Genomic DNA, 25,352 nt, shown 5'->3' on the forward strand with positions numbered 1-25,352 from the left:
TTACGAGACAGAGAGTGAATAAAGTTCGAATCTCATTAAAACAAACTGAGAAGAATACTGTAATATAGGATAAATAGTCCTATTATAGGGGAAGAACCCAGCTTTCTGACTAGTGTAAAAATGAATCGTATTCTACAAGAATTAATTAATTATTTTTTCGAGAACGTCTTTCTTTTTAATATGACGTTCAGGGGCAGATGACATATCAGAACAACAAACGACATTAAAGGTGACGTACTTAAAAGAATTATTGCACTGTATTCAGTACGATTTCTCCCTTAATTCTGAAAAAGTAAGTACTAGGGCTATTCGGAAAATAGGCTCCGATAGGTAGCGAAATGGAACCAACGGTCAAAATCCGGTGAAGTTCTGCACAGACGTGTAGGGCAGTGTATCTAGTACCGATCGCACTAAGTCGCTCTTTACAGTTCTGAGACTACAGTGAGCATTTACAGATGTCTAAAACAATATTGTCTCCCACGAAGTATGGGTGCCCGCTGAGATGTTTCGCCTGATTTTATGCAACCCTAGAAAATGGACCTGTTATACATTTACCTTGTTAAGACAATTCTCGGCCTCACACTGCAGGGGCAATGAGGATGCCATTGGAGCGTTGCCGATAGGAAATATTTGACCACCGACCATATAGTCCGACTTGGCTCCCTTTGATGTTCATCTGTGCTCACGTGAACCGCTGGCTATGAAAAACAACGTTGTGGCACAGATAAGGAACAATGGAAAATATTTTTGATTTTTGCAGTACTTTCTATTTCGCGATCGGTCGGACCCTACTTTCCGAATAGCCCTCGTATACTGAACTCTGCGCATGAAGAGAGAACAATGCCAGTGATAAATTCAGTGAATGACTAAGATTTAGAAAGTGCAGGAATATAAAATTTTTAGTGTTTCTGTGCTTATTAGCAAAGGAATTATATGAGTCACATTTCCGCTATGGCTTTATATTAAATGTTGTTGATGTGGTCATTAGTCCAAAAATTTGCTCAATAGAGCTCTGTGCGATAGCTGCCTCTATTCTTTGCAAGTTTCTTCATCTCGGCATGACAATTCCAACCTATTTGCAGTTGGGCCTGGTTACACCAACCAAGCCTTGATATTCCTATGCAATTTTTACACCACAGACTTCCCTGCATGAGCATGTCAACTTCTGCTCAATGCTTCGGAATGTGTGCCCTCAACCTATCGTTTCTTTTAGTCAAGTTGTGCCGTCAAGTTATTTTCTTCTCTGTTAGATACACCATCCTTTCATTAGCTATGTGATCTACAGCTTAATCTTCAGTATTCTTCTGTAGCACTACAATTGAGCAGCTACTCTGCTCTCTATCTGTACCGTTTATCGTCCACATTTCCCTTCTGTACAAGGCTATGTTCCAAAGAAACGCTTTCAGATAGGACTCCCTAAATTTGCTTCCTAGAATTATATTTATACTGATGTTGAAAACCAGCTCATTCTCAGAAACGCTCTTCTTGCTGTTGCATACATGAATTATATGTTTACTTTTCCCATTATTTTCCTTCCCAAATATCAAAAATCTCCTACAACCTTAGAGTGCATTATTTCGTAACCTAATTCCGTTACCACTACCTGATTTAATTCGATTACATTCCATTACCTTCGTTTCATTTCTTTGATTTTCACCTTATAACCTCTTTACCTCTTTTCAAGATGGTACCCATTCCGTTTAACTGTTCTCCCAACTTCTCAGTCGTCTCTAATAGAATTGTGGTATCATTTTTATTTCTTACTCCTGAACTTTAATGTCCTTTCCAAATTTCTCCATGGTTTTTTTTATTGCACGACCAGTGCATAGGCTGAACGTCATAATGGATAGGCTGCTAACTTCTTTGACTCCCTTTTCAAGCACTTACCTCCCTTTGATGTCATTTGGCTCTAAAAATTACGAACTGATTTCTTTAGAAGCTATTGATAACAATTGACCGCCCCCCCCCCCCCCCCACGTATTTTATCCTGATCTATCTGAAGTGGACGTCAGTCAAAACTATCAAAAGTTTTCTTAAACCTGCAAATACTATAAATGTGAGTGTTCGTTTTTGAACCTGCAAGAAGTAGGATCAGTACTGCATTCAGTGTTCCTACATTTCGTTGGAAGCTCTTACTGATCGTTCTCGTGAGCGAGTTTTGACAGTTTCCTCATTCCTCTGTAATTAATTCGTTTTAGTATACTTCAACCATGACTTACCGTATTAAAGTGATGGTTCGGTAATATTCATATCTCTCAGCTAAGAATCGTGGATGACCTCTATGTGGGTTTCTCATACTCTCTAGTGCCTAGTTACATATGCTGCACGCACACTTTGCAGCCGTAAGAGCCATATCTGCAATCATACGCTGTGACCTCAACTGTGAGCTTCACCAGACTGCTTCATGCCTTAAGAAACGTATACATTTTTCAAACGTATATTCGTATTAATTTTAAATCTCTCTCTCTCATATGGGGTCCAGAGTTTACAAGATTACATGTTTTCTCCATATTTTGTGGTACGGATGCCTTTCTTGCCGCCAGAGAGAGAGAAGTTGGGCCATCTGTCTGTGAATTATGTAAACTTCGTTCTTCGTGTTATGGTATTTAAAGTGATTCCATATCGTATTTTCTGAGGCGGAGATTAGGCATCAGCTCAGCATACCAAAACGGAAAACCGCTTACAACCACAACCAAGACTGACCGGTTTCACATACCAACGGTCGATAAATCATTGTATGAATTCGATCTGCGTACTCGTATTTCTCAGCTCCTTGTCTCGCAAAATAACCCGCTGCGAGTTAAGCTATAAGACCAGATCTTTTAACGATTTAACTATATATAATGTTATTGCATCATCTAACTCGCTGGGATGGACTGACAACCACATTTTTTTAAAAAATAAATCATATGTATTTTGAAAGCTATTCGATTAGTTGGTTCCTACGAGTTGACAAGATCTCAGAATTCAGCTGGTATTAGTTAATTTCATTCACAAAACTTAAATACAAATAGTTATGTTTCACTACACGAGAAAAATAAAGTACATTCTGTATTCTTTCTACTTCCATAAGGACTAAATGTCTTCCAAGTCCTCAGTCGTCTCTAACAGAATTGCAGTGTTATTTTTATTTTTTTCTCCTGAACTTTAATGTCGTTTCCAAATTTCTCCATGATTTCACACGAATTATCGGGCAGTTCTTGACAGATATGGGCAACAATGTTAAAAAGCAAACACTTTCCTACTGTTTTGAAACTTACAGTTATATAAACGCAAATCGTGTTACTCGGCTTGGCATTGATTGAAAGAGCTGTTGGACATCCTCCTAAGGGATATCGTACCAAAGTCCAGTTGGCGAGTTAGGTCGTCAAAATCCCGAGCCGCTTCTAGGAGCCTCCCCATAATGCCCCTAACGTTCTCAATTGGAGACGGATATGGGTACGTTGCTGGCCGAGGTAGTGTTTGGTTAGCACGAAAATATACAGTAGAAACTCTCACCACGTATGGGCGGGCATTGTTTTACTGAAATGTAAACCCAGGATGCATTACCATGAAGGGCAACAAAACGCGGTGTAGAACATCGTCTACTGGGCTGTAAGGGTCTTGCTGATGACAACCAGTGGGATCCTGCTATGAAATGAAGTGGCACCCCAAATATCACTTCTGGTTGTCTGATCGTATGGTGGACGACAGGCGGGTTGGTATCACACCGCAGTCCGAGGCGTCGCCACGCGTATCTCATTGACTGGAGTAGAACTGTGTTCAGTGATGAGTCTCACTTCCACCTGAGCCCCGATGACCAGCGAAGACATGTTGGAGACATTTCAGCAATATAATGGCCGCCCGCGCACAACAAGGGTTTCTAATGCTGGTCTTCGTGCTTGCCAAACCCTACCTTGGCCAGCAAAGTAGCTAAATCTCTTTCCAATTGAGAACGTTTGGAGCATTATGGGTAGAACCCTCCAACCACCTTGGGATTTTGACTATCTAACGCTTCATTTGGACAGAATTTGGGACGATATCCCTCAAGAGGACATCCAACAACTCTGTCAATCAATGCCGAGGCGCTAACTGCTCGCAAAACGTATACCGACGCGTTCTTGACTCGCTCAATTTTGTGAAACTCATTCTCTTGAATAGATAATCCAGTTATTCTGAAAATGTAATCATTTGTATGTCTGTACATGTATGTCACATCTACCGATTTCAGTCCCATTCGGATAAGTCCTTCGTGGTGTATTGTTTCGAACCTTGCTACTGCAACACTTCTATGTTAAAATAAGTTTCATCGGTCTTTTTTGTTTTTTTTTGTTTTTTCCTTTTTTTTTTTATCCAAGCACTGATGTCTCTTTAAGTCACGTATCATTCTACACTACTGACAAAAAAGGTTAAACACCAAGAAGACACGATCGGATATCACAGTAACTTCGTAGAGGGACACACCATCAAGGAGGAACGTTGCAGTTCTATGTGATGCATTTAACAGCTACCAGAGTGCATTAGTGGTATTCGTGTTAGATGTTGTTATCAGCTCTGGTAGGATATCTAAATGGCAGGAACAGGGTCAGATCTTCTGTCATCACAGTGAAGAACACGAAGATGACACGTACTTGTGTGAGGCAGCGTAACCAACACCTGCCAGACGGTGAGAGAGGTCTAATTTTGGATCTCTATTTGGCCCGATCGTCGAATCGTGCAGTATTCCTATTTGTGGAGTGTTTGGATGTGACAGTGATCTGAGGTTATGGTCCATGATTCGAGAGGACTCGTAATTCAAGGTTCTAGTCGACAACGTCTGACCACCACAAGGAACGATCGCCGTATTGTGCACCAAGTACATAACATAAACACCTGCCATGTGAGAACAAGTAGTGGACTTCCTGCAAAGTTATGTGTCATCATGCACCACTGGTCGGACATTGCCAACAGCCAGACTAGGAAATCATCATCCTATGCATACTCTGCCCTTAACCTGACAAACAGGTGCGTTTGGAGTGGTGCCGCTACAGGGGAGCATGGACTGCTGTTGGACAGCGTCGCACTGTTATGTGGTCAGCTACGAATCTAGGTTCTATACCACCCCGGATGACCATCGTCGACGGGTGTGAAGGTAACCTGGGCGAGACCCCATTCTCCAGTGTCTGTAAGGTCGCAGCCCGCATCTCGTGGTCGTGCGGTAGCGTTCTCGCTTCCCACGCCCGGGTTCCCGGGTTCGATTCCCGGCGGGGTCAGGGATTTTCTCTGCCTCGTGATGGCTGGGTGTTGTGTGCTGTCCTTAGGTTAGTTAGGTTTAAGTAGTTCTAAGTTCTAGGGGACTTAAGACCACAGCAATTGAATCCCATAGTGCTCAGAGCCATTTGAACCATTTTTTTGTAAGGTCGCAGCGGTGTCACATCTAGCGTCATAGTCTGGGAAGCCATCGAGTATGACTTCAGTTCATGACTGGCAGTGACTAGGCGCACTCTGCCGGCACAGTGGTGTGTTCAAAAATGGTTCAAATGGCTCTGACCACTATGGGACTTAACATCTGAGGTCATCACTCCCCTAGAACTTAGAACTACTCAAGCCTAACTAACCTAAGGACATCACACACATCCATGGCCGAGGCAGGATTCGAACCTGTGACCATAGCAGCAGCGCGGTTCCGGAATGAAGCGCCTAGAACCGCTCGGCCACCACGGCCGGCACAGTGGTATGGTTCAAATGGTTCTGAGCACTATGGGACTTAACATCTGTGGTCATCAGTCCCCTAGAACTTAGAACTACTTAAACCTAACTAACCTAAGGACATCACACACATCCATGCCCGAGGCAGGATTCGAACCTGCGACCGTAGCACAGTGGTATGTCACGGACGTCCTTTGTCCTCATGTGTTACCTCTCATGCGATACTACTGTGAAGCTGTTTTTGAAAAGGACAATGGTAATTCACATATGGTGCATGTCTCTGTGAACTGTCTTGACCAGGAAGATCTGAACTGTCCCTAGTAGAGCATGTGTGGGACCTGCTCAGACTTCAATCCCGTCCGAGGGCCAGTACTCAGCATATCATTGACATAGTACAATAGTTGTGGGCCATGTTGCCTCAGGATAAGTAACAACGGTTTTTTGAGCCCTTTCCCATCCGAATATGAGCATGCATCCTGATCAGATAGGATGCGACGTCGTATTTCCCAAGTCCTTTGTACATTCGATTTTACACTCACTGACATAACATTACGTACCGTCTCAATCCGTGAAGTTTCATTTCGTTTAATTAATACCCTACTCGAATGCCACCACACAGGCATGCATCAATGACACTGAGTGCGGGAGTGAGTAATTTTTCTCGTGTATCGATACGGCATAATACCCGTTGCGTCACATCCCAGAGCCATAGTGTACCGCTATTAGAACCGAGGACCTATTTATGTTGCAGGACGAAGGGCTACTTGTCACTTGACGTGAACGTGACGCCGTTGGAGGTGAACCAGTGCGAGGCAAGCAGCGAGCCACCTCCGCGCTCCGAGCTGCGGGCATTCCACAGTACGCACAAGTGCCACAATGACACCACGCAGGTAAGTCCGCAGAGACCGTTGTGTGACATTTACTAACCAAAATATGTCTGAGTGGTCCTCAACTTGGGCTTTGTCGTTCTGAGGGCGAGGGGCAAGGGAGTGAGTGAGGGGCCAGGGCGTTTTAATTTACCGATAGGGAGGTGAGACGAAAAGGGGGCGCTGGGGTGTGACCAGGTTGTGGGAGGGGGAGGGAGGGAGGGTTGTGTCTTAGCCTTCAAACTGGTTTGTAGTGAGCCGACGTGAACTTCTTTCCTAGGCAACTTCTTCATCGCAATCACTAACACTGACGGTCTCCATTATTTCCTGGATATCTCTAGAGCACTCTCAAGTACCATGGAGGCTGTACCTTGATATGGTACCACGTATCGTTTCATCCTGCCACTTATTCTTGTCAATGTTTTCCACGTATTCCTCTCCCCATTTTCTCATTTCTTGCTTTATCGGTTCACTTAATTTTCAACATTCTGCTGTAGCACATCACAAACGCGTTGACTCTCTTCCGTTCCGGTTTTCCCAAAGTCCATGCCTCACTGCCAAACAGTGCTGTGTTCCAAACGTACATTCTCAGAAATTACGTTTGATACTAGCATACTTCTCCTGACCAGAAATGCCCTTTTTGATAGTGCTAGTCGGGTTTTTATGTCCTCTTTCACGGGTTATTTTGCTTCCTAGGTTGCAAAATTCCTTAACTTTGTCTACTTTGTAATTACCAATTACGATGCTAAGTCCTCGTTGTTCTCATTTCTGCTACTTCTCATTACTTTCGTCTTTCTTCGATTTACTTCGATTTACTCGCAATCCATATTCTGTCCTCTCACTGAGGATGGCAACGTCATCAGTGAACCTTATCATTGACATCTTATCGCCGTGGGTTTTAATCTTACATCTGAACTTTTCTTTTATTTCCGTCATTGCTTCTTCGACGTATGGATCGAACAACGGGGCCGAAATACTGCATCTTTGTCTTACACCCTTTTTAATCCAACCGTTTCATTTTTGGTTTTCCATTCTTAATTTTCCCTCTGGTTTCTTGCGTAAACTGCGCAGTTCCTGTTTTTCCCTACAGCTTACAGTTCTTTTACGGAGAATTTCGAACATCTTCCACCAATGTATGTTGCCGAATGCTTTTTCTAAATCGACAAATCCTATGAAGGTATCTTGATTTTCCTTGACCCTCGCTTCCTTTGACGAGCATAACGTCTGAACTGCTTGTCTGGTGCCTTTACCTTTCCAAAAGCCAAACTGATCGTCATCTAATAGGTCCCCAGTTTTCTTCACCAAAAATTAGTACACTGAACCTGGAAGAGTAATAAATGAAGACTTTTTCTGATGAACTTTCAGTTTATCTCAAAACTCTTAAAGAAAGACGAAAATCCCTTGGTAATTCAGAAACATTTTAAAATACAATTTCCAAAAATTATAAAAGCGCATTTAAATATTTGACAGTGCTCAGGACATCTGTTCAATCTGAGAGACTTTTTCACAGGTGGTGTAAGTTTTAGATGGACAAGGAAACCTATAGAAGGATAACATATTGAATCCTCTCCTCTGATTTCTCTTGTGTATTTGTCACGCAGTGGTACAGGATCGGCATGGGTTGACCGAGATGACAACAGATTGAGTCAAACCCGGTTGTTGCGATGCGTAGAAAAAAAATATTGAGATTTTTAGAGAACTTTAATTTTTGTTATAAGTGTCTTAGTAATTTCTTATAAAAGGTATTAAACATTATGAAATTATCTGTTTTCCTCAGCTTTCAAGCTAAACCATATCTGTATCCATATGTAGAAACACAATTAATTTATTGGAAACATCCATACATTTTTTGGTAAATGACACAGTATCGATGGCGCCATGCATTATACTCCATCGAAAGAAATATCGATGTATACAAGTGTTTAAAAAAGAAGTGTCACATATACCCGCAAGAAGTAATGTTGATCAAAGAAGATTAAGAAGTGAGATGTCCAGAAACCAAAACCTGTCGAGATGTGGGCCAGTCTGTCCTCTCAATCCCATACGTTTTTGACGTTGAAGCAAACATTATAGGCAGTCCTGTAAATAACACTCTCTTTTGGGGATACCCACAAGTGTTGAAAAAATGTTTCATGATAAATAAATCCGCTACAGTTGTACTTGCTAAATATTGTATTTGGGGAAATCGTACAGACGACCCGATATTCCGGATACAAATTTCATCTTCAGACGCTTCATTGCGTACGAGAAAATCGTACTAGATGCATAAAAAGTCCAGTATAATTATCAGTGAGCATGGGGTAAACGGGGCGATATAAGTACCTGCATTCCGCACGTCGTGGAAGCCCAGGTCGCAATCTTGTTCCTCAAAACGGGATTTACATCTTGTAACCCTGGTTGTGTATACGATTTTATCAAAATAAAGCTTTTGTCAAGCACAGCTTGAGTGGATTTATGCACGATGGAAAAGTCCTGTGAGTGGTTATTTCATATCCTGACACATCCTTCAGCCCTTCTTCCTTGTGAATCATGCACTCTTTCAAACACGTTGGATTCCATTCAGGTTGCGTTACATGCATTAGTCATACACTACTATAACGTCTACACATTGTCGTTAGATTTGGCATGCACCATTGCCTTTAAATGTCTCCATGGCCGGAAATGAAAAAGACTCAGATTTGTCGCCATGCGACTGGACCTCCTCGATCAATCCATCGCCGATGAAACGTTATGGTGAGGTACTGTCGCCCGTCGTTCGTAAACCACAATTGCTGTCTTTTTGTAAGGATAACGTTCTCCAGCATCGCCGGTATTCATCACACAAGTATTGGTGATACACAGCTCCCGTTTATGTGTTTGGTCTAGAATGTGGCCATATGTCACCGACAATCCTGCCCACACACTGATTCTGATGCGATCCTGTTGCCTCACTTTCATAATTGCTGAAGGATCTGAGTCTGCGCACATGTACGCATTGTGATAGTTTACTATATCATATTTTGTGAGTTCTGTCTCATATGTAAACTAAAAGCAATCTGTGAAATACGGATCTTCAGCGATCGTTCTATAAATTATTGGTGGCACCTTGTAATCGGGCATGATGCTCTACTAGTAGAAGAAAATGTGGAAGTCTCATGCGGTATGGATAAATCAACTGCTCGTGCGGAACTGACCACGGCAACTCCAGTCATACGCACACTTGTTTGAGAGCATCATCTTCTACATCTCTATCTTCATCTCCAGTGTGCGAATTGTGCAAGACCTGCCGCGGACCGTTGTCCTTGCTGCAAACGATTTAGTCTTCGCAAGCCGCTGGAATAGCCTGCTGAACATTCTTGCGTATGTCGAAGTAAAAGTTTTCTGGGTGTGGTACCGCGTCATAATGTAAAAAAAAAAAAAAAGAAATACTGCTGCTGGAAAAAAACCAACGTTTCAGACACGGTTGCAGCGGCCCATTAGACCCAGAAGGCCGCTGCAACCGTGGCCGAAACGAAGCTTTTTCTCCAGCAGCAGTATATTTTTTTTTTTTTTTTACATTATGACGCGGTACCATACCCAGAAAACTTTTATGTCGACTGGCTCTGGCCGCGGAAGCCTACGCAATTATATTCTTGCGTATGGAATGGCGTTTTTTGGATGTCGTTCGGCATACCTTCCACTTGCTTGACGTATACTACCTTCAGCTAAAACGTAACAGAAGTCCATGCCTGCCATTTCCCTCGTGGAAGGCTTTCTTGCAACTGTTTACAGTACAGTTTGTTCACTTTGAACGGAACAATTGATCTTGTGCTTCTAAGGTAGTGAAGGAGCAGCACAACCTCAAACGATTCAAGTAGCAGATCGTTGCCCTGCTGTAACTGGTACCAGCGCCATCACCAGAGTCCTGCAAATTACAGACTTCGGACAGCCTACCCCATCCAGTACTACACATTACTCTCTACAGCTATTGGTTTCCGAACTTATACACTGTCCAGTCTTATTAAGGATATAGGACGACAAACGGGCCGACTTGGAGCAAGAGGGACACCACAGGACATTTTAATTTTCACTGTCTATACTTTCACAAATAAATACATAAAACTTTGTCAGCGTCACCAGGAAGGATTCAGAATTCACATTCACGGAAAGGGAAGTTCAAAAACATAACAAAATAATTTTTTTACATGTGAAATTTCATCGTTTTTTCACTTTCTATTGGCTGCATTTGTTGCTACAGGTGCACCTTTCTTCATAAGTAAGAGAGATTCTTCGACGAATTTTGCACAGTATACAAACCACACTTACAGGTGTATGAAACTCTAGAATTTATCTAATTTATGAAAAAATAATGAGCCATTACATTTTAATAAACTATGAAATTTGAGTTCTTTCTAAACATGAAGTTTAAACTGTAACAGCTCATTCATTTTTTCATAAATTAAATAAATTCTAGAGTTTCATACACCTGTAAGTATGGTTTGTATGTTGTGCAAAATTCATCGAATAATCTCTCTTACTTATGAAGAAAAGTGTACCTATAGCAACAAATGCAACCAATAGTAAGTGAAAAAAATGATGAAATTTCACATGCAAAAAAATTATTTTGCTATGTTTTTGAACTTCCACTGCTATGAGTGTGAATCCTGAATCCTTCCTGGTCATGCTGACAAATTTATATGTATTTATTTGTAAAAGAAGAGACAGTGGAAACTAAATGTACTGTAGGGCCTTTCCTGCTCCAAGTCGGCCCTTTTGACGTCCTACCCCCCTTAATGTGACCATCTTTCAAAAGTCTGAATAACCACTTCTGCAGCGCGGACCGCTGCAGGGCGTGCAGGAAGAGTGTCAGTGAGGTTCTGGAAGGTACCGGCAGCAACGTGGACCCATGCAACTCCAGTGCTGTACTCAGCCAAGCTAGGTTTCTTGGTTGAGGATCCATGGCGCCAAAAGCCAAATCGAGATGGTGCGTCTGGTGGCCAGGGGTGAAAAGTAAATCTCTTCGAACCACGCACGTACAATGTGAGCGTTGTATTGTCCTGCTGGAAGATGCCATCGTGCCGAGGAAAGACAAACCCCACATAAGGGGCGGACATGGTCCCCAATGATAACTGTATACCTGTGTTGATCCATTGTGGCTTCCAGAATGCCACTAAAACGTTCCCCAGACTCCCTCCTGGTTCCAGGTTGTTTGCTTTCAGATAATTCGCGCCCTACAAGCCAACGGCCATCTGTCGCAACCGTCTTCACTCGTATCATCTATGGCCCGTGGTGCACCACTGCGTCGGTTTTACGTAGCGCCATTTTACCCTAGAGGGTATACATTAACCATGGAGGCAGCCAACCTTTTTACAAACTTAGCCGTTTCGGAAATGCTCCCACCGTTGGGCCGAAAGCCAATGACCATGCCCTTCTGGACGTCAGATAAATCGCTCCGTTTCCGCTTACAGCGACAACTGCACGATTTCCCACGTCCCCCATACGCCTTAGTTACCCTCCGTTGCTAGTGCTATCACCGGCCGTCTGTGAGTGGTTATTCCACGGTGATGATAATCACAGGCGAGTGTAACTGGATAGTGCAGTTATAAGAATTTTTCTCCCACTTTTCCCTAATACTGCCTAATGTTGGAATCTTTGAATTTTCTTAAACACGCTGAACTTTTAAGGTGCACCCCTACTCGACGCTCTCTCGTGTTCACTTTGCAGTGCGAGCTCCGGCCGAGCCCCGGCTGGATGCGTGGCGGCTACGTTTGCCGCTGCCGGGAGGGCTTCTACTCGCCGCACCACGGCGGCGTCTTCAACGGCACGCTGGTGGAAGGTGAGTACTTGTCTGTCTGCTGTGGGTATCAGCTGTCGGGTATACAGGTGTTGGACAAAAATACGGAAAAACAGCGAGAAATCCATACTCGAACATAAATGCAGATGCTAGTCAATCCTTTAGATGGTGCTGTTGCATTTGACCACGAATGGCGCCCATTGAATGCCGTCAGTACATTGGAAGTGTCAGTCGTGGTCATAATAATGTTGTTATGGTGCATTACGTCTGACCTCAGTGAATTCGAACGTTGGCAAACTGTTGGTGCTCGTATGGTGCGTGCTTTCGTAACCAAAGTAGCCGAAGCGTTTGGTGTTTCAAAAGACACCACATGTTGTGTATGTAAGGGTAACTGATCATTTTATTTTGCATAACTTGCTATCAAATGTACAGTTCAGTTTTAGAATTGGTTTAACAACTGAAAACGCTATTCTCTCTATTCTTTGTAAGGTGCTGAATGGATTAAACAAAGGGCAGTCATCTTTTTTGATTTAATCAATGCCTTTGATTGTGTTGATCACAAAATATTGCTCCAGAAGTTGGACAATTAAGGAATATGGGGCGTAACGCATAACTGGTTCACCTCTTACTTCAATAAGAGACAGCAAAAGGTCATTCTCCACAGTGTTGAGATTGGCTATGACGTGGGGTCTGAATAGGACACGGTTAAACGTGACTTGCTCCAGGGACCAGTGTTGGGGCCACTCCTGTTCTTTATTTATATAAATGATATGCTCTCTAGTATTACAGGTGATTCTAAAATATTTCTGTTTGCTGACGACACTAGCTTGGTAGTATAGGATGTGTGTACCGTTGGTACTGTTTCAAATAGTGCAGTTCAAGACACAACTTCATTGGTTGCAGAAAATAAACCAACGCAAAATCACAGTAAGATTTAGTTTTTACAGTTTCTAAGACACAGTTCAACAATATCTGACGTTTTAATTTCACAGAATGGGCATATGATTAGTGAAACTGAACAGTTTAAATTTCTAGGTGTTCATATAGCCTGTCATGGAAAGCCCACGTTCAGGATCTTGTTCAAAGACTGAATGCTGCCATTTCTACTATTCGAACGGTATCTGATGTAAGTGATAGTTCAGCACAAAAAGTAGTCTACTTTCCTTAGTTTCATTCGCGTATGAGTTATGGTGTTTTATTTTGTGGTAACTCTTACCATTCTGAAATGATATTTTTGTCTCAGAAAGGAGCGGTTCGGGCAATAAGTGGTGTAAGTTCGCAAGCCTCTTGTCGATCCCTGTTCATTAGACTGCGTATTCTGACATTGTCCTCTCAGTATATACTGTCGTCTCTTCTTAACACTATCGGCTTATTACCAAGAATTAGCAGCTTTCATTCGGTTAATATTAATCAGAAATCAAATCTGCATTTGGATTGTACTTCATTGAATCTTGTGCAGAAAGGCGTGCAGTATACTGCTGCATCCATTTTCAGTAAGCTACCACATGAATTCAAAAATCTTAACAGTAATCAACGTGCTTTCAAATATAAACAAGAGTTTCCTCATTGGTCACTCCTTCAACTCTGACGAGGTGTTCCTTGAAAAATTAAGCTGGTTCTTGTGTTATATTGTTGATTGCGTTTACATAAACTTATAACTTGTCTTTTTTTGGTTCATAAACATTTTATTTTATCTATTATTGTAATTTTATGTACTGACACGTTCATGACCCTGGAAATTTGCTCCTAAATTTGGTCCTAAGGACCTAGATGTGTAAAATAAAAAATAAATAAAGATACTTATAAAGCAGCAAAACATCAAAATGGCTCTGAGCACTATGGGACTCAACTGCTGTGGTCATCAGTCCCCTAGAACTTAGAACTACTTAAACCTAACTAACCTAAGGACATCACACACAGCCATGCCCGAGGCAGGATTCGAACCTGCGACCGTAGCAGTCGCACGGTTCCGGACTGCGCGCCAGCAAAACATCATCCACATGTCACAACGCGGACGCGGACGAAAGTCTATGGTGAATGATCGTGACAGACGGTCATTAAACAGCATTGCGACGAAAAATAGAATGACGACAGCTGAAAAACTCACTGCAGAATTGAATATCGCACTCACGAACCGCGTCAGCACCAAAACAACACGAAGGCAGCTCCATAATAACGGAATTTCCGAGTGAGCTGGAGTTCCAATGATTACCCGTAACGGGAAAACGAGGTGGCAAAGCCATAAAACCGGGACTACGGAGCGTTTTAACAAAGCGTCCTTTGGACTGTTAACTCTTGTTACAAATTAATTCCAACTTCTGGTGAATCTTACGTCCAGAGGGTGAAACGTGGCGTGTGTTCGGTGATGATTTGCGCAACCTATCATGGTATTCCATGAGCCCTTTCGTTACTCTATCAGATCGCATTACTCCCAAGGGTTGTGTAGCCATTATGGGTGAGATTCATCCAATGGTACAAAGTGATGATGTGATGATGTGTTCCAAGAGGACAGAGCGCCTCTTCACACAGCACGCATCGTCCAGGACTGGTTTTGTGAGCACGATACTGAACTGTTGTATGTCCCCTGGCCACAACACGCAACAGATATCAGTATTACTCAGCCTTTGTTGTCTACTCTTGAGAGAAGGATACGTAATCGCTATCCACCTCCACCACCGTTACCTGAACTAGTGACCTTTTTGCAGCAAGCTTTGTAAACGATTCCCTTTAAAACTATACAGGACTTACATTTATCCATTCCAAGACAAATGGAAGCTGCTTTTTCTGCCAGCTGTTTTAATACTCAGAATTAGTCATTCTGGCGACTAGCACTTGGACTGTACGCTATTTTGTCAATGTCATTATCAGAAAACCGTGGCTTTTGTGTGGTACAGAATATTTCAATCTTTGGCTTACGTTTTTACCACTTACATATTTGCTGTGAGTGAACATATAGTCTTTCCCTCGTTAAAAAAAAATTATTTCTCAGAAACCATGCTAGGTATAGCTTTAGGGTTTGTAGATAACGGTAGCTTAACCCGTGCAGTTTTTGTGTATACACTCCCACATGTGTTCTGTTTGTTGCCCGTAGAATGATTACGCAGTACTTAATTTTCTCGATATTGTGGCAGTATTGGCTAGTAGGATTAAAGGATGGGTTGATTAAATCCTACCTTCACATTGCATAATCTACAAAATATCCCCAAAACCGGCACAAATTGCTGCAGCAGCCAAATTTACCTCAATGGACTTGATAATCCATTTTATGACAAACAAATTACCATTCTGGAGTACTGGCTCAACTAGATTATGAACATTTCCTGATTCTAACCTGCTTCTTAGTAATTCGTAAACCAGTTAAGGAAAGCTGGATTCCTTACAATACCAGGCAGTCTGAAAAATATCAAATCAGTTTATCAACCGAAATTAATTCATTATACTGTACCACTAATCAGGCAATCAACCACACTTTGCTACCACTGTTTTGCGATGGTACTGGCCAGCAGGATGAAAGGACTGTATCGACTGACTGAGTTCGAGATACCAGACAGTCATTATATATTTTTGAATAAGAAATCGTTGGGACCTTCAAATAATTACTCGTACAACTTCCTAAACGTTTTGAGAACGCTGCCAATGTTACAGCCGTTTTCGTGCTGTTTTCGATACCGATTGCCGTTTCAACAAAAAGCGCCCTTGTGCGTGTGGAACTGATTAATCTGCAAGATAATTCCCATTTGATGACAAATCCTTTTACGTTAACATTGTCCAGGACGTCTACATTGCTTTCCTCATGTAGAGTTTCCACGTCTCCGTAATGATATTTCAAAACTGTACAATAATTCGATCGACATATTGGTTTGGAAGACATTTTTCCGATTATGAAACAAAATATATCACGATTACGTGGTGTGGTATCATCCAGAGATCGCGATGCCACACCGAAGTCAGCAAAGCGAATCGAGGCCACAGGCATTAGCAAGGTGGCCCTGCGACCCGCAACAGTGAATAGGAGCCGCTCCAGAAAACCATGCCTCCTTCTCCACACGGCAGCGCCATCGCGCTGAGGTCAATATAGTGTCGAGTGTACAAGAGCTCTGCCCCAGTTCGTTAACTCAGCTGCAGCAGTCAACGTCATCATGTAGGACAATGATAGCTAAAGTTTCTCATTAAATATACAGGGTGATTCAAAAAGAATACCACAAATTTAGGAATTTAAAACTCTGCAACGACAAAAGGCAGAGCCAAGCACTATCTGTCGGCGAATTAAGGGAGCTATAAAGTTTCATTTAGTTGTACATTTGTTCGCTTGAGGCGCTGTTGACTAGCGTCAGCGTCAGTTGATGCTAAGATGGCGACCGCTCAACAGAAAGCTTTTTGTGTTATTGAGTACGGCAGAAGTGAATCGACGACAGTTGTTCAGCGTGCATTTCGAACGAAGTATGGTGTTAAACCTCCTGATAGGTGGTGTATTAAACGTTGGTATAAACAGTTTACAGAGAATGGGGGTTTGTGCAAAGGGAAAAGTTCTTGACGGCCGAGAACGAGTGATGAAAATGTAGCACGCATCCAGCAAGCATTTGTTCGCAGCCCAGGAAAATCGACTCGCAGAGCTAGCAGAGAGCTGCAAATTCCACAATCAACTGTATGGAGAGTCCTACGAAAAAGGTTAATTATGAAACCTTATCGTCTGAAATTGGTTCAAGCACTGTCTGCAGCTGATAATATTAAAAGAATCGATTTCTGTGATTTTATCCTTGCTCAAATGGAAACAGATGAATCTTTCGTTTCAAAGATTGTGTTTAGTGATGAAGCAACTTTCCACACTAACGGGAAAGTCAACCGTCACAATGTCTGTATATGGGTCACTGAGAATCCGCGGGAAACAACTCAGTATGAACGTGACTCGCCTAAGGTGAACGTTTTCTGTGCCATTTCAGCCAATAAAGTTTTTGGTCCCTTTTTCTTCGAAGGTGCTACTGTAACTGGACTACAGTATCTGGAGATGTTAGAGAATTGGCTGTTCTCTCAGCTCGAACAAGAAGCACAACAATTCATATTTCAGCAGGATGGATCGCCACCACATTGGCACTTATCTGTCCGTAACTACCTGAACGTCAACTACCCGAGGCGATGGATCGGCCGCCAGGCAGCCCGTGACAGAGCACACTTCATCACTGGCCTCCAAGAAGCCCTGATCTTACCCCCTGCGATTTTTTCTTATGGGGGTATGTTAAGGATATGGTGTTTCGGCCACCTCTCCCAGCCACCATTGATGATTTGAAACGAGAAATAACAGCAGATATCCAAACTGTTACGCCTGATATGCTACAGAGAGTGTGGAACGAGTTGGAGTATCGGGTTGATATTGCTCGAGTGTTTGGAGGGGGCCATAGTGAACATCTCTGAACTTGTTTTTGAGTGAAAAAAAACCTTTTTAAATACTCTTTGTAATGATGTATAACAGGAGGTTATATTATGTTTCTTTCATTAAATACACATTTTTAAAGTTGTGGTATTCTTTTTGAATCACCCTGTACTTTAGTAAATATCGTATTTTGTACTGTAAGAGAACAATTTATTAATCTTTCATAGTCAGTTACTGTTGTAAATTATCAAGCACTCCGGTGGCAAAGAACCTTGTCGAAGTAAGTCTTTTATTCATTTTATGTAATAAAGTGAACTAAAATTTCACGTGCTCAAATTTTATAAGCTGTCTCCCACAGCAATCAACGAACCCACAGTTATGGCTGGATCAAAGTAGTTTTGTCTGATCACAGTACGTGGCAAACTGTGTGTGAAAATCTATGAAACTCTGTGTGTCTGCCCGTAAACCGATAGTTTATACCGGATAAAAATTATATCTCCCAGGCACCAAAAGTAACTAAATAATACTGAAAATGTGTTTTGCAAGTGATATATGTAGTTACGAAATATGAATCCAAATCTCACGCAGCGTGGCGGCACCGGCATTTAAATGCGGCCAGTTCGCAGTTTTCCCTCTTCCCCTTCCTCGCTCTCAAATGTGTAGCCAGGTTGTGCCTATGGCATTCGTAGCAGGGCACGGTTCGCAAGCCGAATTCCTGCACCTACCTGTCGTAAAGGAATACACCCGCTAGCACCAGCCAGCCTGTGTGCACGGACACGATTTCTGCGCATCTCAGTGAACCGAGATCGACTGATTTTCAAACGTCCTTATCCTCCACGATGCAGTCATAGGTTTTCTGAACTGGTTTCAAGCTTCTGCACTGGTGCTCTCACACTTAGCTGTCAGTTTCAGCATGAGACTATACTAACAGCCAAACTATAAGTAAAGTAACTTAGCAGTGTGGCCCAGAAGTCTGTATGTGTGATATTTGGCCGTCTTGTGATTCTCTGCCATATGGCGTCATCTGCATACTGTACACAGGAAGAGGCAGCGAAGACAGGCCACCTCAAATATATCGAGAATGAATTAATGTGTCGAGGTGCAGTTTTCGCCAAGTTACGGCAGACAATATGGCGAATTTCCTGACGTTTACAATAAATTTTATCGTATTTTCTGATGGAACTATATATCTTTTTCTATGGAATTTTAAAAAAGTTTCTGACAGAAGTTCCACGATATAAGATGTAAGGGACTCGATAAAATAGCATCAAGACAACAGCGCCGCACATCAGTATCATGCCACCAGGAGAAGAGGTTCCACAAACGTCTGCCCTATTATTCCAAATGTGAGCCGACACGCAACTCTGGTTTTGTACTTGTGTTTACCATCGCTCTTGAAGTCCATCGGTCCGTGTTCTTATGTTATAGCTCTCAGATAAATTGCTCGTAAAACCATTGAGACAATCACAGTGTATACGACAGTCGAAAAAGTGAATATCGTTTGTGGCGAATATCGCCAAACTGCCAGACCAACGTACGGTTGTATGCTGAAAAGTATCCAGATCGCACCTAGCACTCAGAATCTTTCTTTGCGTAGAATACGTGTAAAGATTTCTAAAAACCGGACGTTTGATGTTTAAAATACACCAAGGAAAAAAAAGAACAAGTGCTGAAAGAAAAAAAATAACACTTTAGCAGCAGCAATACACAATACAGATGTCGTTAAGAGGTATCTCGGAAGTTCGAGATGGATGAACGAAACGAGTGTTCTGCATTCCACCACATTTCATCCTCTTCACATTTCATTGAATCTGCAGCTTCATAGCGATGACTTCCAAAATTTGTTACATTTCAACGAATGTTATCTACCATAAGTACAAAGTGATGCAGCACATCTACGTATAATTTTGTTTAAGGAAGAAACGTCGTTCATGAACCATGCGCAAGTCAACTTTCGCAACAGGCACTGCTACTCACAAGGGGAGGCCGCCAATTGTGAAATTCAGATTCGATTCATACTGCGCATAATAAAAGCTCATGGCCAGAGGTGTAATGTGGCAAAGCACCAAGATGCACTTCTCAGCCGTTGTCGAGAAAATCGACAGTTAAAAGAAACCGTTGCGGTGAAATACTCTCTACGATTTGTGATTTCCTACAGCGTCGTGGCGCAGCGGTAAGCGCTGGGGTTCGTAATCCGAAGGTCGCCGCATCGAATCTCGCGCCATGTAACTTTTTTTTAGTATTTGTTTTTTGTAATTCAAATATATATATATATATATATATATATATATATATATATATATATATATATATATATATATATAATTCCCGACAGTCAGTTGCAACAATTATGCATATAATAAGTTGTTGAAAGTCGTTTGTCGTGGAAAAACTGGCGACTTCGAACATGATTATGTTTTCCGCGAACAAAGTTGTATTTCACAAATGTTATTAATTATCTTCATAATGTTTACACGTGTAGTTAACGGAAGACGTAGTAACGATATTCCGAAACGAATACGTATAGTGTAAGTCAAACGTTCGAATTAGAGACCCCACGATATATATATATATATATATATATATATATATATATATATATATATATATATATATATATATATATATATGAATTACAAAAAACAAATACTAAAAAATAAAGGTTGGATGGCGCGAGATTCGATCCGGCGACCTTCGGATTACGAACCCGAGAGCTTACCGCTGCGCCACGACGCTGTAAGAAATCGTAAATCGTAGAGAGTATTTCACCGCAACGGTTTCTTTTAACTGTCGATTTTCTCGACAACGGCTGAGAAGTGCATCTTGGTGCTTTGCCACATTACACCTCTGGCCATGAGCTTTTATTAGGAGCAGTATGAATCGAATCTGAATTTCACAATTGGCGGCCTCCCCTTGTCAGTTAAAAATCCACGCTGACTCAAAGATGTGAGTCAAAACATCACTCTTGGTATATCAGCATCTGTTGCTTATTTTTCAAGACCTGCATCATGGATCCTCGTTTTATTTATGGGAATGTAAATACACCCAAACAGTTCGAATTCCTAAAATATGCCGCTGGCACAGTTATTTGAAGACACCCCTCTGGACATACTGGACATACGGTAATCCGTGTGGTACCAACATGACGGATGTCCATCCTACTCCGCTCATTTAATGACAGGCCCTCTTACGAAAACGTGTGGAGAGTGTTGAAATGGTCGTCCAGGAAACACCAAATGGTCTGCACATTCACCAAACTTAAGGCTTCTATACTTTTATCTGCGGCGAAAATTAAAGCAAGAGATCTATTACGAAACGCCAAAGACTCCCTAAGGTATGACATGCTTTGTATCCCAGGCTTGTGTTCCCGTAACTACAGATGAAACTCAAAATGCAGTTTTGTTTCTCCAGAATTACTTCACAGTGTGCAGCAATGCTCAAGGTCAACATTTTGACCACTGGTTATGAGAGCCATGATAATGAACACACGAACCACACCTGCGTTACGTGTTTACTTACATTACGTATAAGGGGCAGATGTGTTTTGGAACGTCTCTTCTCCTGTGGGGCCGGAGTGGCCGAGCGGTTCTAGGCGCTACAGTCTGGAACCGCGTGGCCGCTACGGTCACAGGTTCGAATCCTGCCTCGGACATGGATATGTGTGATGTTCTTAGGTTAGTTAGGTTTAAGTAGTTTTAAGTTCTAGGGGACTGATGACCTCAGATGTTAAGTCCCATAGTGCTCAGAGTCAATTTTTTCTCCTGTGGGCGGGACAGTGGTTTGGTGCGCTGTTATGTTGATACTTTTTGATCAAGCTCCATTCATGTTGTGTATTTGAATTTCTCTTAGAAAATTCTTTCAAATGCCACAGAAAAACTTGCGTAGTTCGATTAAATAAAGAAATAAATTCGGTGTTGTAATTCGGCGACTGTAGCGCGTGGGACGACAAATGTAGCTTACTTTCTGAAGTTCCTACGTATGTATCCACCGTCAGACGGCAGAGGTGCTTGTATCACAATACGTGGCAAGTTCGTTTATTGGCGAGTTTTCTCAGGATCAACAGAAATGCACAGTTTCAAAAATGTGAGAATGATGGTTGATCTACAAAGTCGAGTACGAATGAAGCTTCCGTGAAATGACTGGTTACAACATTTGATTTCACCGTGGTTCTCCGATGTATAGCATTTATATTGCTCTTGGAGTTTTCACATTAGGCGTAGTTATATTATTGTTTACGTTCGTTGAAGGAAGACGAAAACAAACGTGCTCGGCTGTTATTCCACGCAAGCCGCGTCCTAGCACGAGTTTGTAGTGCAACCATCATTATCACACTTTTGAAACTGCGAATTTCTGTATGTAATGTGAATCAACGTACTATGTACTGAACGCAAGTAGCCGACTGCTAGTGATGGCTGGTTCAAATGGCTCTGAGCACTATGGGACTTAACTTCTGAGGTCATCAGTCCCCTAGAACTTAGAACTACTTAAACCTAACTAACCTAAGGACATCACACACATCCATGCCCGAGGCAGGATTCGAACCTGCGACCGTAGCGGTCTCGCGGTTCCAGACTGTAGCGCCTAGAACCGCTCGGCCACCCTGACCGGCTGACTGCTAGTGAATGCACAGGTAAGCACAAAGTCTTTCCATGATTACCAGAAACTATTTTGTAAGGCACGACTGCGGTAAATACAGCTATGCGGTTTGCTGCAAATAGTAGATAAAGTGATGAAATGTCGTTGGCACACTTACACATGTGCTATGACTGCATCGGATATCTTTTCTTTCTCTCTTGTTCCAAGCAGCGTTGTTTACGATTGCTGCAGCAGCAGCAGCATTGTCTTTGGAGGAGATAGCACAATGTGTTTCGAGGTGTAGTGAAACACGGTCGCCTATTACAGTTCAATGCGATACGCCTCTGTTCAAGATCTGCCAGATATGAGGAGCATCGGAGGACGGCAACGAAACAATAAAGAGACGGCCGGTGTTAGTGGCACGCCAGAAGCGGCAGACCCGGAGCGAGTTACGACACTGTTGAACCGTGGGCACAACATTTCAACACAATCCGCAAAAATCGAAGCGCCTTGTTTCCAAGTAACAGGCATGCCTCAGAGCACGCTGGTGAAGATTTGACACAAATAGCTACGTTTACATGCGTATAAAGTTTAACTCCTGGAAGCCGGCCGCTGTGGCCGAGTGGTTCTAGGCCCTTCAGTCCGGAACCACGCGGCTGCTACGGTCGCAGGTTCAAATCCTGCCTTGGGCATGGATGTGTGTTATGTACTTAGGTTAGTTACGTTTCCATAGCTCTGAGTCTAGGGGACTGATGACCTCAGATGTTAAGTCCTATAGTGTTTGGAGCCATCTGAACCATTTTTTTAACTCCTGCAAACTTTGCAGCCAGCTGATAGACCCAGAGGCGGAAAGTGTGCTAAGAAGACGGTGGGACGAGTCGGTGTTGACAATGCCTAGTTTAGTAAAATTCGTTTTTCTGCTGAAGCGGTGTTTCATATCCGCGGAGAGAAAAACAGGCATAATGGCCTCCGACTCCACAAATTGTGGCACAGAAGGTAAGGGACAGCAGAAAAGTGAATGTGTGGTACGGCTCAATGAACAACACAATTATTTTTGACTGAGCCTACCATTATGGCAACAGTCTACTGGGACGTGTTGGAACTTCACGTTGCATCCAGTTACAGAAATTTCAAACGTGAATAGCGTTTCGATAAGATTGAGCACCGCCTGAGTGAGTGTTCTAGGATGAAACGTTTCCGGACAGATGGATTGGCAGAGGTGGTCCAACATCATGGCTAACATGTTCACCAGACAAAACCCGTTCCGCCTTTTCTATGCTGTTACATAAAGGATAAAGTGATCAGTTTACCAGCTGCTGATATGTAAACTCCTGCGGCGTGAATAAGTGATGCTATAGAGGCAGTGACGGAAGTGATGTTGGCATAGACATTGTGCCAAGGGTGGAGCTTTGTTTCCTTTTAGTAGAGAGGTTGGCACTACTCCAGTAAGACAATGAGCCCTCTCTTACGGAAGCTGTAGAACGTGGTGGCACCGAGTGGGCAAGAAGAGAGTGTTTTGTGAGCTGAACTGCGAGTCTGTTGACTGTGGATTCGGGCTACAATATCTAAGTTTGCTGCGAGCCGAATGCTGGATTTGTTCCACTTCTGAGGATGCGTGAACGCAGTGAAGCTATTTCGTGCCCTTGTTGGCAAAGCACACACTTGGAGTGGCGGAACATATGGCTTTCTTAAGTTGGATTCCAGAAACGGCCGCGTTTTCTACCGTTTTGGACACGTTGTGCTATGGCATAACCAATACATGGAAATGACTAGCTGTTCTAAGAAAGATAGTGTTTGAGCGGTTAAAGTGAACTGAGATTTTTGTAACGGTCATGGAAACAGTTTTATCAAGAACAGACTTCCGTAACTGATTCTGTTTACCTAACTCGTTACAGACAATGTTAAGTAAATTCTTAAACGCAGGCTCCTACAACAGAGTGTATTAAAGAGACCGGCTGTAGGGTATGACTGGCTACATGCACGTTATTAATGTTGATAGAGGATTGCTGCGTTCTGTGCCTCATTGTGAACTGTTTCAGGTAAATCATTGCTTTGTTAACTTTCATGTACCGGATACGCTGTACGTGAGGATATAGCTAGATTTTCTTGTACCAAGATGGATGTCAATGGCAGCCAAATTAAACAGCAAAAATTGATACTCTTTGTAAAAGGGGAGCTAGTGTTGTTAATTTTTGCAATTGTATATGTTAAAAATCCTATCGTCAATATTCAATACAATTTCTGAAGTTTGGTTTTTAACCTTGGTGTATCATTATTTAGCTTATTTAACTGTTCTCTACTATGGTGTTGACAGTTAATATAATATTTTAATTCTTGTTAGCATATTTTGTTAATCTTTTGGTACTGTTATGGATTTGTAGTCAGGCAGCCTTTGATCTATAAAACGTCGTGTGTCCTAGTTTTATTGTTTTACATAAAGTTAAAATCTGTGTCTGAAAACTGTTCTCTCTTTTTACATTACGCTGTTTCTCATCTTGCCATGTCTTACTGTGCGCAGTGTTCAGTCAATTCGACTTGCAATGGAAACTCCCCATCAGATTTGTGGTAATATGGCCCATCAAAACCTGAAAACGGATCAAGCATGAAAACAGGAAGAAGGTTTACTGAACTCTGAAAAAAGCAAAACAGAAACAGTGACCGTTCAAAGAACAAGAAGTGTAATAAAGAGCGGCCGTGGTTAATTGGAGCCGGATCGATAGCTGAGCGTATTCTGTCAGACGGTTGGTTGTTTTCTGAAATAAAAAACTGAGTAAAGGAATGCCATGCGGGAGAGCCGCATTCAAAACCCTCGCGCAATTTTTTTTTTCCACAACATTATGATCTGTCCGTCCGGTCACTGAAATGTTTGCTCTCTCTCTGTAGTCTTTGCAGTTGTCATACTATACATTGTTCATAGAATATGATTCAAGGGGTAAGAACACATTGCTGTCGCAAGTAAATGTGATGAATAGTAAGAGCAGGCGAGACACACACAGATGTCTCACAGAAATGAAAACAACAAATAAACGTGTGCGACATACGTTACAACAAAATACTTCAAGAGTCAAGACTTCCAAAACGGAACGCAACTTCGAAAACGTTAAAACATATGTTTCGACAGAGC

The 25,352-nt window shown here is 42.2% G+C and overlaps 1 protein-coding gene across 1 annotated transcript in view; it reads left to right on the top strand.

Annotated features, from left to right (window-relative positions):
- LOC126237278 (probable G-protein coupled receptor CG31760) overlaps positions 1-25,352 on the top strand; it is a 360,570-nt gene that overhangs the window by 42,575 nt on the left and 292,643 nt on the right. Inside the window, exons 2-3 of the mRNA XM_049947213.1 lie at positions 6,419-6,557; positions 12,216-12,327. Of these exons, the coding sequence (XP_049803170.1) occupies positions 12,243-12,327 (85 nt within the window). The 5' untranslated portion in view covers positions 6,419-6,557; positions 12,216-12,242. The remainder of the gene's footprint in view (positions 1-6,418; positions 6,558-12,215; positions 12,328-25,352) is intronic.

This window comes from Schistocerca nitens, chromosome 2 (genome assembly GCF_023898315.1).
Source record: "Schistocerca nitens isolate TAMUIC-IGC-003100 chromosome 2, iqSchNite1.1, whole genome shotgun sequence".
Classification (NCBI taxonomy): Eukaryota; Metazoa; Arthropoda; class Insecta; order Orthoptera; family Acrididae; genus Schistocerca; species Schistocerca nitens.